The 12,216-nt window shown below is 34.8% G+C and overlaps 3 protein-coding genes across 3 annotated transcripts; 2 read left to right on the top strand and 1 right to left on the bottom strand.

Annotated features, from left to right (window-relative positions):
• The first annotated feature begins 1,427 nt into the window (after positions 1–1,427).
• On the top strand, positions 1,428–2,838 carry LOC140979617 (uncharacterized). Its single transcript, XM_073445109.1, has 3 exons — positions 1,428–1,672; positions 1,796–1,884; positions 1,995–2,838. The coding sequence occupies exons 1-3, from the start codon at positions 1,589–1,591 to the stop codon at positions 2,710–2,712; spliced, it is 891 nt and encodes a 296-aa protein (XP_073301210.1). The 5' UTR covers positions 1,428–1,588; the 3' UTR covers positions 2,713–2,838.
• A 372-nt stretch (positions 2,839–3,210) lies between these two features.
• LOC140979321 (protein PROTON GRADIENT REGULATION 5, chloroplastic-like) lies at positions 3,211–4,064 on the top strand. The gene is made up of 2 exons (XM_073444667.1): positions 3,211–3,534; positions 3,861–4,064. Exons 1-2 carry the CDS (start codon positions 3,271–3,273, stop codon positions 3,963–3,965), a joined length of 369 nt encoding a protein of 122 aa, XP_073300768.1. The 5' UTR covers positions 3,211–3,270; the 3' UTR covers positions 3,966–4,064.
• A 234-nt stretch (positions 4,065–4,298) lies between these two features.
• LOC140979506 (uncharacterized) lies at positions 4,299–8,399 on the bottom strand. The gene is made up of 5 exons (XM_073444923.1): positions 8,055–8,399; positions 5,322–6,140; positions 5,045–5,224; positions 4,693–4,866; positions 4,299–4,589 (listed from the first exon to the last, which is right to left on the bottom strand). The coding sequence occupies exons 1-5, from the start codon at positions 8,100–8,102 to the stop codon at positions 4,485–4,487; spliced, it is 1,326 nt and encodes a 441-aa protein (XP_073301024.1). The 5' UTR covers positions 8,103–8,399; the 3' UTR covers positions 4,299–4,484.
• Between the last annotated feature and the right edge of the window lie 3,817 nt (positions 8,400–12,216).

Genomic DNA, 12,216 nt, shown 5'->3' with positions numbered 1-12,216 from the left:
CATGACATGCATGTATACATGTTTTATACTGGGATTTGTACTCACGGGAGTTTCCGGCTGTTGTTGTGTCTGTATGTGTGCATGACAACAGGTGGGACACGATCAGGGTCGAGACAAAGATGAGAGATCGAGATAGCGTGGAGATTTCGGGCTGAGAAGAAGAACTAGTGATTTATTGCTAGACATGTATTTAAATTTTAAACACTAGTAGGATACTTATAGTTGAACAAGTAAATGATACTTTGAGTTAAATAATATGATAGCATTATGTTATATGTGTGATTTATATACACTTGTTTATGATGTTAAAAACAAAATTTTGACCCATATTTTCTAGCAAAGATCCACTTAATCCCAAAGATAATTGAGTTAGAGCCTGAGTCCCCACAATAGTTTAATCTAATAAATATTTATTGTTTAAGGTCGTTATAAGAATTCTAGAAAATTGTTATTCTTGATGAAATAAAAAGGAAAGTAAAAGATTATGATATAATTACGGTTTAGGTTTATTGCTTTTTACCATTCCTATTTACTATGAGAGATACTGTATAACCATTGACCAATGTAAATACTTGTATTTTTATATCACAAAAACCAATACGAGACAGTCATATTAATTAATTTTATGAGACAAGTTTCTTATTTGTTCCAATCTATGAAAAATAATATTTTTTAATGTAAAAAATATTATCTTTCATTTTAGATATGTACCAAGTAGACTTGTCTCATGAATATAAATCCGCGAGACCGTGTCATACGAGATCTACTCATTCTATACTTCTCTTGTTTATTTAAAATAATGATAACTAATAAAGACAACAACAATAACGATAATAGCAATAGTAACAATAAAAATATACCGTGCTTGGTTGAATAACAAGAACATCATGTGTTTGAACTCACTCAAAGTCTAGGATGAAGAACTTTTTTTTTTGTTTTTGAGATTATGAAGAACTTATATTTGGAAGACTGAGTATGTACATACTGTGACAATAGTCGGATTATCCACAAAATAGGAATCTTTTATATATAAAAAAAACTCAAAAAAAATTGACAATATTCGGATTATCCACGAAATAGAAATCTTTTGTGCAAAAAAAAAAAACTCAAAAAAATTTGAGTTTCTAGATTTAGTATCAAGGTTCAAGGGTGATCCCATTTTATTATTGATGTGGTGGACCATTCCTACTATAGAGTTATTTTATATGGTAGTTTTATCCCAAATTAATTGCTGAAAACATCGTTAAATATTATCAATTAAGGAAAATATATAGAGCATAATCCAAACTGAAGTATAGGGAAATAAAAGAAAAAGTTTGAACAAAGAATGAAATGTAGGGCATGTGTGAGCCCACCATTTCCATGACCATCTCATAAATTATTCCCACAACGTTATTATTTTCAAAATCCAGTGGAGGCAAACGTAGTACCCCAAAATGTCAATCAGTACATGCGAATAATATGCCAAATCTCACTCACTTTCTTTTAACTCAAATTCAGGCCATATATATGTACGTATAGACTGATCAGGCCACAAAGCTAGCTAAAGCCTTAAGTTGCACCAATTCTTGTCTTTCGGACTTCTGAAATGGGGTGTTTTCTTGCCTGTTTTGGATTCAATACCAACAAAAAACGACGAAAATCAAGGAATATAAGTTCATCTGTGGAACAAGTAAGATCTCTTCAAACACCCCTTAATTATCACAGAGCTGATTATAAATAATTTCTCTTTTTTTTAAAAAAAATCTATTTAATTAGTTCATACATTTTATTACTCTTTTGCTTGAATTTACAGAACCATGGAAGTTACTTACCTCTTGATTCTGATGTTTTCATCAAACTTGACACCACCGAGAAGCACAGTGCACTAGATTCTGGGATCATGTAAGCCAATTGTTTATAGATTTATTCCTTAATCTTGAAGCTCGATTTTCTCAAATTAACTGAACACAAGGCTTGTATGGCTGATCGTTGTGTGCCTGTTGATTTCGTAGAGAGAAGGCTAAAGAAGCATCAAGATCAAAAATCAAGAAAAAGGTTAGCTTCAACTTAAACGTGGAGGCATATGAACCAATACACAATCACGAGGAAGACATCAACAAATTATACCTCTCAGATAGTGAAGAAGAAGGAGAAGAAACCAAATGGGAATTCAACACAGACACCACAAGCCTCATGGCCACTTTACATTATGCACAAGATTCAATATCTTCAAGAATCAAATCCTACCCTCAAAATCACAGATATCACAACTGCTGCACAGACGAGATCTATGAAGATGGAGACGACGACTATGAGTTGGAAGATGACTTGAGTAGCGACGAAGATAAGGGGGACGATTGCGGCAGTCATGAAAATGATGAGAAAAACAGTGTTTTCAGGGAAAATCTCGGATTGAACAATGAAGGAATTGGATCAGATTTGTGTGCTAAATATAGTAAAAAACAGGTGCTTTCTGTGCTAAGTCCAGTTGAAAATTTGAGTCAGTGGAAAGCAGTGAAAGCTAAGGTAGCATCGGTGAGGCGCGAAAAGGAGAATGTTGAGTTAGAGGAGTACAAGCAAAATACAACGAAATGTCACCCCAAGGAAGAGCAAAGTTTCGATTCTTGTGATTTCAGGAACATGAAAAATTGGAAAGTTTTACGGGATCAACGGTGCATCGGTACTGTTGCAGTTCATGACAGTCTCTCAAACTGGTTAAGTTTGACATAAAAAGACAGTCGTGCTTGAATCTTGAACTTCATTAATTTTCGGTTTGATCGTGTGTTGTGTGCATCGTTTTTGTTGTTCTTATACACACTTGTGGATTTTTTTTATTTTAATTTTTTTTTTATGATTTAATCAAGGATTTTTTATTTTAAATTTTTTTTTTTATGATTATAAGAAGGAAAAAGTAATTTCTTATATTTTTAAAATATAATGTACGTATGTCAACAATACATGCTGACACTATATTACAATAAATCTTGTAAATTAATTAATTGTGCTGAAGTTAAAATAAATTTAAATCCAGAACTTACATAGCATTTCTCCCAACTAGAGCGTTACTATTCATTAAACATTCAATTTGACATATGAGTCGGCAAATTAGATATTTAGAATAAAATATTGTAATAATTAATTTTTATAATGAGATAAAATTAATGAAGAATAATAAATAAAAGAAAAGAAAAATCCAGGCCAACCACTTTCTTGTGGCTCTAAACAAATGGCCAGCGAAATCTTCTACTCTATCACTCGACCCGAGATTTCATCTCCAGTAGAAAATAAATGGCTACTTCGCTTTCTGCAGCTGCTTCTCTAGGAAGCTGGGGAACGTCCATCTCCGGAGGCGAAGACCACACCATGCTGCAGTCTAAGGCGCCGCCGCCACCACATTTCAGGGTGGCGCGGCCGGTTAAGTTGCGTCCGGTGATGAGGAACGTGAATGAAGGGAAAGGCATCTTCGCTCCAATTGTTGTGGTGGCGCGTAACATTATTGGGAAGAAGAAGTTCAACCAGCTGAGGGGCAAAGCCATTGCTCTGCACTCCCAGGTATAAAACTCGCTGTTTAATCATCCATCAGCGCGATCTTCTGAAATTGAATATGGTCGCCCAAAAGGGGGGAAAATAGACATTTCATGTTGTATGGGCTGAACCCAAGAGTAGGGGGGGATCTTAGATAGCTACGCGGATCGATCAAGAATCCAAAGCACAGCATATAGCTAGCTAGTTTTTGTTTCATACAAACTTCAATTTACTTTCTTTTTTCTTCTTCTTCTTCTTCTTCTTATCATTCATTTTTTTATCGTTCATTTTTTTCTATTAAACTATATAAGTCCTTTCTAATCATTTGATGATTTTGCATAAAAAAAATTCAGGTAATAACCGAGTTTTGCAAATCCATAGGGGCAGACTCAAAGCAACGGCAAGGATTGATTCGAATTGCTAAGAAAAATGGAGAACGTCTTGGATTTCTTGCATGATTAAAATTCACTCGTGTATAACTTGATATGGATAGGATGTGAAATTCAATTCAATTTTGTATATGTGAATAAATTTAAAATTAATGGATTTGAAACGTACGTATATATTAGTGGCAGAATGTCGAACGTCATTGGTGGAATAATTTTAAAAAAAATGGGTAAGGATTTAATGTGGAACTAGGATGGATGCTTTTATTATATTGTTAATTACTAACATTTTGATAATTATTTACAAATTCGCCAACAAAAAAGCCGATCCAGTAGTGTTCTCTCCATATTCGATAATTAGGAACTCTCACAAGATTAAATTGTTCAAGATTTGTCGTCTTCACTACTCACTTGTATGGGGTATATATTAACAAAAAATACACATGAGTTATGCAATAAAACATGATTAATTATTGTGACTAGTATAAAGCATAAACATAAGTAACTATATATTTATATATATGTTCTCTACCATATCGAGGGAAAAAAATCACTTAGAAAAAGGCTTCGTCGGTATTGTGAAACTCTTTCTCAGATCCAAGATTGGATTGGGTAATTGCATTTGAAGGAATTCACTCCACTGATGTGTGCAAATATATCTGAGTCGTCTATATCATCTTCTTCCTTCACCACAACCTACATGTGCACGCCTGAAGTTAATCTACTTATGTTTCAAAAGCTAAAACCAGTTGTAAGAGAATTACTCGAATTAAGGAAAAGAAAATTGAGGAATACATACCTTACGTTGGTGATGGTGTGGGATTTGGTTTGAAAAGAGGCTAACATCTTCATCTGTGTCATCTTCGTGGTTGCTACACCCACTTCTCCCGTTCATTTCTCCTAATTCATCGTTCTTAGCAAATCGTCCCCTAACCCGAGGCCTGCTGTCTGCAAGTGTTTTGCGGCAAGCATACTGCATTTACGTACAGGGTTGGAGCTTTGAGTATTAGTGAACCACTTGATACTATACTGTCTGTATTAGATGATTTTTATGAAAAGAAAATTTTCTGTCCCTAAATACTTTTATATACATACATATCCATATAAGTTGTAATAACTTAATAGATGATTGAGGGAGGTCAGGGGATAACCTTGATTTTCTTGCTAAAGTTCCTCTCATTCCTTTTCTTCAAGTATCGATGAATTTTCCTTTTCCTTTCTTCGACGGAGAGCTTTCTGACCTTAAACGTGGGATCATCCAACTCTGATGCCAATGGATTTGTTGTGCTTGCCCCTACATGGACTAGATGTTGGCTCTCACTGCTAAGCACCTGCAATTGGTACCAATAACCCAGAATACATATCAAACCAGGTTTTAATTCAAATTAAAATAAAACAATCTTGAACCCCAGAGCTGGAAATTTGTACATGAAGCTGATTGCCGCAGTTAAAGCCTCTTGGCATGGAATCAGGCATGAAAAGGCCACCATTTTCACTCTGGAACTCCAACTCCTGATTTGAAAAATCAGATCCCATTAACAAAGAACCCCCGGTAAAAATTCCTGAATTTTCTGCAGAGAAGGGCGCATTCGTGCTGCCTGGATTCAAATACTGTCCAATCACCGGATCCATAATCCCACAACCCGGTAAAGGTGGCCTCAAACGGATGTAAGGAGGAACAGAATTCAGTCCACATTCATTTTCATAACCTGCCGCGGGAAGTGGCGGCCCCAGCATTGGAACCATCCCTGATGGTGGTACCACCACCGTCTGCCGCCTCTCGGGCATGTACTGATGAGCCTTGAGCAATTGCCCTTCAGCCACGTCTAACAAAAACGGGTTGTTCATCGAAGAGTTTGCAAATGGTTCTTGATTATTGGTGTTGATCATGTGTTGGTGATGATTTGGAATTGGAAAAGATGGAGAAAGGCTGAAATCTATTGATGCTGAAATGTCGTTCTCTATATGGTCGTCGGTTGGGTCGAATATAACGGATAGGTGCTGGTTTCCGGGGGTGGATGGGGCCATTACGGTGGCAGCAGACAGCTGAATTTCTGTGTCTTTGAAGGTCGTATTGTAGTTATTATTCATATCTGGTGGAACAGAGAGATTTGTGGGATAGGAAGAATGCTCCTCATAGCAGCAATTTGAACTTGATGCAACTTCAGAGTTTTGTAGTGTCTCGGGAAATAATTCAGATTCACAAAACTCGAAGATTTGAGCTCCAAGGGGGCTAGTAATTTCATCCTGTCAAGAAAATTTGTGACAACCAAAAAATTATCGAACAAAATGGCATTACTAATTATTAAATTATAATAAGATTAATTAAATCCACTTTAGATTTTGAGATTTATATATAAACCGTCTCATGGTTCATTTTCTGAAACGGGTCTCCTACTCGACTCAATCCATGAAAAATATTATTATTTTTTGTCACTACAAGTATGGATCAAATCAACATGTCTCAATATAGACTAGTGAAACAGTCTTACAGGAGATTTACTACTTGTCATTTAACACGTTTTCAAAATTGTAGATTTAGAATTTAATTAATATTCATTACTAATCTTTTTTCTTTGTATCATTAATATTTGGCAGTGTAGATTTGAGATATTTATAAAAAAAAATTAGGTTTGTATCCACCAAATGGCCAATTTTCCAACAACTTTTGATACTTTAGCAATACGCCAGTACTTTGATTTATATATAGTGTGTGTATGTGATCTTAAAATTAGTTTTGAACGTTTAAATTGGTTGCGAGCATTGTGATACAAGACAAGACAATCAATTGTATATATTTGTTGCTTTAATTAATTCATGCACCCAAGAAAATATGTGCCTACATTTGATCATCAAATGAAAGCCACTAGAAAAGCCTTCCATGGAGATCTTGTAATCTTATTGGTGTTAGATTTTTTTGCAGAAAATAGGAAATTGGGCGAGTTTGTGGTGTCCATGTGGCTTGTGGGAAGTGAGAATTAGGTTTTCAATAGAGGAAATTCACGGTATTTCAACCTTTGCGAAGGTGGAACTAATGTCCTATTTATGGACAAACATTGGGAATTTAGTGACATTTATACCTATTAAATCAGACACGTGAAGTGCTTCCATAAACTAAATTCCTTTCTCAGTCGAACTGAATAAAGGAATCCGGATTACAACTCTTGAAAATGTAGCCCAAAATGCTAGTTATTCCATCGTGATTTCAAAAGAAGCGTGATCAATATTTATACTATATTATTAAACTTAAGTATCTCATATTAACTAATTGTCGTATGACAATGTAACACCAAAATTTTTTTACAGTTTTACTTTTATTTTGTCGGTGTGAGTTTCTTAGTAATTTTTGTATGTATCTCTATCTTTTTTCCGATTTTTTCTCCAATTATCTAAAAGTTTAATCATATAGTAATTAAAGATCTCCACCGATGAGAAAAATATCTTCTGTTCACTTCTTAGCCACAGATGAACTCATTAATTAATTTAGTAGAGGAGGATATATAGCCGATATACTATAAACAGAAAATTACATTGCTATTTTCTGTTATGCTGGAGCACATATCACTAGTGCTCAAGAATAAAAGGGTTTGACATTGCAAATTTTATAGGAAAAGATTAATTAATAAAATTTAAACTGGTCAATCTGCACAATATAACTAAATTAAGTTTATTAAAACCATATTGTAAAAATAAATTAAGAAACAACATATTTATCATTTAAAGAACTGATACATAGACTTTGATTTATGAAACAATCCATATTTGTTCTTTAATTTATATGTAAAAATATACACACCCCATCCCAAATACTGGAATGAACCAGAAAATAATAATAATAATAATAACCTTTGTAAGTGGATAAAATAGGAGTATAATTAACACGATTAAATCACCCGTTTTAAATACGTTAAACATTTTTCGTGAAACATCAAGATGCATGGATGATTAAACACGTACACCTATATAACCAAATGATATGTATTTGTGCATGTGTGTGTAAAAATAAGATCGAGCAAAAATGTGAGGAAAATGGTAAATCGAGAAAACAAAAAGAACCAATTTAATAAAATGCATGATTCAATGTTCTCGATCCCAAAAATGTGAAAACAAAGGCAGACAAAAGGTGAAATAAGATACCAATATTTATAAGGCAATACTTACGATGGGAATCTGTTGATCTTGAGGATGAACCATGTCGTCCAACATCATTATAATCCTTGATCCCACCAAATCAAACGCACTGCAAAGCTGAAACCTTCAAGATCAGCTTCCCCCTGCCAGACGTAAATAACCTTGCGATATTTATCAATTCATTCTGACGAATAATTAATCTTTTTCCGAGCTTGGATTAGAATCCGTGAAGATTGAAATTGATGGAAGAAGGCAAAATTAAAGCTTCATCTAGATCAAATAAGATGAGAAAGACCTTTTTTTTAGAGGGGATGACAGATAAAATTTAGAGGAGAAAAGGGAGAGAAAAAATATATATAACTTGCTATATTAAGCATGGGGAGGTTGAAATTTATATGGCTGTTAATTTATTTTATATTTTAAATAATGAGGGAAGAAAAAAAACAAAGAGTTTGTTATATTTATATATAGAATAGAATTTGTCGAGATATTTTCGTACGATGTAGTCAAACCGAGGTTGTCGGGGAGTCACAAATTTGACCGCTGTTTTTGTACAAGGTGGCATTTTATGACGTGGCGGGAAGGAATTGAAAATATAATTACTTCATAATGATTTTAAAAAGAAAATTATTGGGTTAATTCAATAAAATTTTATTATATTGAGATGTACGTATTTTTTAGTTTAAAGTTTTATCAAATAATAGTTTTGCATATATTAATTTCCTGCATTTAAAAAATTATAAAGTGTATAAACGAAAAAAATAAAATAACGGCATAAGTCCGATAACTATTTTTAAATGTGCCCACATGAAACTTTTGTTAGAAAAATTGCTAACAACAATAGCGTAGAAACGAACTTGTAGATATAAAGTAATAACCGAAACAAATGTGATGTTTACAGTATGACTATCGTGTAAAAGAAAGTAAAACCAAACTGAGGCCTGTAGCATGTACAGTTTTCTTAAAACAGATTCGTCCCCTCTTGTATGTGCTTCGAGGATCGTCTTGGACGTCTGTTTCCCACGATACAACAGAACAACCAGCAGTGACTTAGCACGAGACACTACTACGGCGAACTGAAAACGTACCTTTACTTTACCACCGAGATTTAACGGAGGCCAATGGAAAGCTAACAATATGAAATGCAAGAGAATGCTTGAAAGAGAAAAGATTTTCATGTACTTGAAATGAGGAAATGAATCCCACTATTTATAAGCCCCAAAATTCACACCAAGAGTAATGCAAGATTAAAATTCACACCAAGAGTAATGCAAGATATTAACTCAATTAATCTTCCCATTAACTCAAGAATATGAAGAGTCAAAACTCTTCAATTAACTCAAGAATGTGGAGAGCCAAAAGACACTCCCACATTCATGAGACATAACCAACTCAAGAATGTGGAGAGCCAAGAGGCACTCTCACATTCATGAGATATAATTTTTATTCAAATTTCCAACAATCCCCCATATGAATGAAAATGATACAAATCTTGGTGACAAAGTTCTACAGTTGAATCCTGCATAAGATAAGTAGGTGTTACCCTTTGAACCTTCCCTTATGAAATATATTTGCTTTACTAGCTGACCAGTAGACATGTTGGCCTTGAACTGTTCTGCCGTTTATGTAAATTAAGATATATTTCATACAAGCCTCTCCCTGATACTATTCAGTTCTCATGATCGTGTTCGTTTTGGCCATGAACACACGTCTGGTTCTGCGAGAGGATCTAGAATTGAGCCCTGCAATTACTTCGAAGCGGCCTCACTTATCTCTCACATAGGTGTTTCTATATTACTTCTCATCAGAATCATTAAAAGCCGTAAGCTTATCCTCAACATTCACTGTTTTATAATAGGAATGGACTAGGGATAACCCCCACAGTGATTCTCCAAATTAGTGCGATTAGGTTGTCCCATTGAACCTATTTCTTGGGATCTCCAGTCAGCATAGGTTGGGTTTTTCTTCGTACCAATTTATTCTATAGGCTTGAGCCACATTCCCTTTGACGATTTCGCAACGAACTCTCTGTTTAACCCCTTGGTCAGCGGATCCGCTATATTATCCTGTGACTTTACATAGTCAACAGAGATAACTCCAGTTGAGAGTAGTTGTCTAATGGTATTATGTCTACGACGTATATGCCTAGACTTACCATTATACATTTTATTTTGTGTCTTTCTAATTGCAGATTGGCTATGACAATGTATACATATCGCCGGCACTGGTTTTTCCCATCTTGGAACATCTTCTAAGAAGTGACGCAGCCATTCAGTCTCTTCAGCACACTTGTCAAGAGTTATAAACTCAGATTCCATCGTGGATCTGACTATTACAGTTTGTTTACACGATTTCCATGCAATTGCTGCCCCTCCTAAAGTGAATACAAATTCACTTGTAGATTTTGAGTCTTTCATATCATATATCCAATTTGCATCGCTGTATCCTTCAATAACAACAGGATATCTAGTATAGTGCAGCCCATGATCCCGAGTGTACCTTAAGTATCTTAGCAATCTGGTAATTGCTTTCCAGTGTTCAACACCTGGATTACTCGCGAATCTACTTAATTTCCCTACTGCATAGGTTATGTCTGGTCCTGTACAACTCATTAAGTACATCAGACTTCCAATGACTCGAGAGTATTCTAATTGAGACATACTCTCACCTCGATTCTTTTGTAGATGCTGACTGGTATCTATCGGGGTTCTAGCCAATGCAGAGTCATCATTATTGAATTTCTCAAGTATTTTGTCAACATAATGTGACTGGCTTAGGACTAGTCTTTCTGATGTTCTATGGATTTTAATTCCAAATATTACATCGGCTAAGCCCAAATCTTTCATGTCAAATCTTGAGTTCAATAACTTCTTGGTGGATTTGATCATCTTATCATTATTACCAATGATAAGTATGTTATCTACGTAAAGACATAAAATGACATATCCATTTTCAGTGTTTTTTTATCTATACACATTTGTCACATTCACTGAATTTAAATCCACTTTCCATCATGGCTTTATCAAATTTTTCGTGCCATTGCTTTGGTGCTTGTTTTAAGCCATACAGAGACTTCATCAGTTTACAAACCTTATTTTCTTGCCAGTCGCAGAAAATCCTTCAAGTTGTTCCAAATAAATTTCATCTTCTAAATCTCCATTTAGAAAAACTGTCTTTACGTCCATTTGGTGTACTTCAAGATTCCGCAAGGCGGCAATCGCAAGTATCATATGAATAGAGGTTATTCTCGATACAGGAGAATATGTGTCAAAATAATCAAGCCCTTCACGTTGATGGTAACCTTTAATTACCAATCTAGCTTTATACTTATCTATGGTGCCATCTGATTTCATTTTCCTTTTGAAAACCCATTTACAGCCTAGTGGTTTGCTTTCCGGAGGAATATTTACTAACTCCTACGTATGGTTTTGTAAAATGGATTCCATTTCAGAATTGATAGCCTCTTTTCATAGAGGCCCCTCAGATGAACTCATTGCTTCCTTGAAGCTTTGAGGTTCACTTTCCATCATGAAAGTGATGAAATCCGGACCAAAAGATTTCTCAGTCCTAGCTCTCTTGCTACGTATAGGTTCAATGTCTTGATCAAGCTCTTGTTTTTCATCAATTGTCTCATATAATCTTTTAGATGAACCTGGCTCTTCCTTAGATTTGTATGGAAACATGTGTTCAAAGAACGATTGAACATTTCTTGATTTCATTATCGTATTCTTGTGAATATCCGGTATTTGAGATTTATGTACAAGAAAATGATATGCGCTATTGTTTTGAGCATATCCAATGAAAATGCAATCAACAGTTTTTTGGTCCTATCTTTACTTTCTTTGGAGTGGGTATTGCTACTTTAGCAAGACACCCCCACACTCGCAAGTATTGGTAGGAAGGACTTTTACCTTTCCATAACTCATATGGATTTTTATCTTGCTTCTTTCGGGGCACCTTATTTAAAAGATAATTTTCTGTTAGAAAAGCTTCCCCCCACATGTTCTGTGGTAACCCAGAACTTAATAACAATGCATTCATCATTTCTTTTAAGGTACGATTCTTTCCCTCTGCAATACCATTTTGCTGAGGAGAATAAGGTGCGGTTCTTTCGTGTTTGATACCGTGTTGAGCACAAAACTCAGTAAATGGTGATTCATATTCATCTCCACGATCACTTCTTAGCACCTTA

Source organism: Primulina huaijiensis, chromosome 6 (genome assembly GCF_012295235.1).
Source record: "Primulina huaijiensis isolate GDHJ02 chromosome 6, ASM1229523v2, whole genome shotgun sequence".
In the NCBI taxonomy this organism is placed as follows: domain Eukaryota; kingdom Viridiplantae; phylum Streptophyta; class Magnoliopsida; order Lamiales; family Gesneriaceae; genus Primulina; species Primulina huaijiensis.
This window is presented reverse-complemented; position numbering and strand designations above follow the sequence as displayed.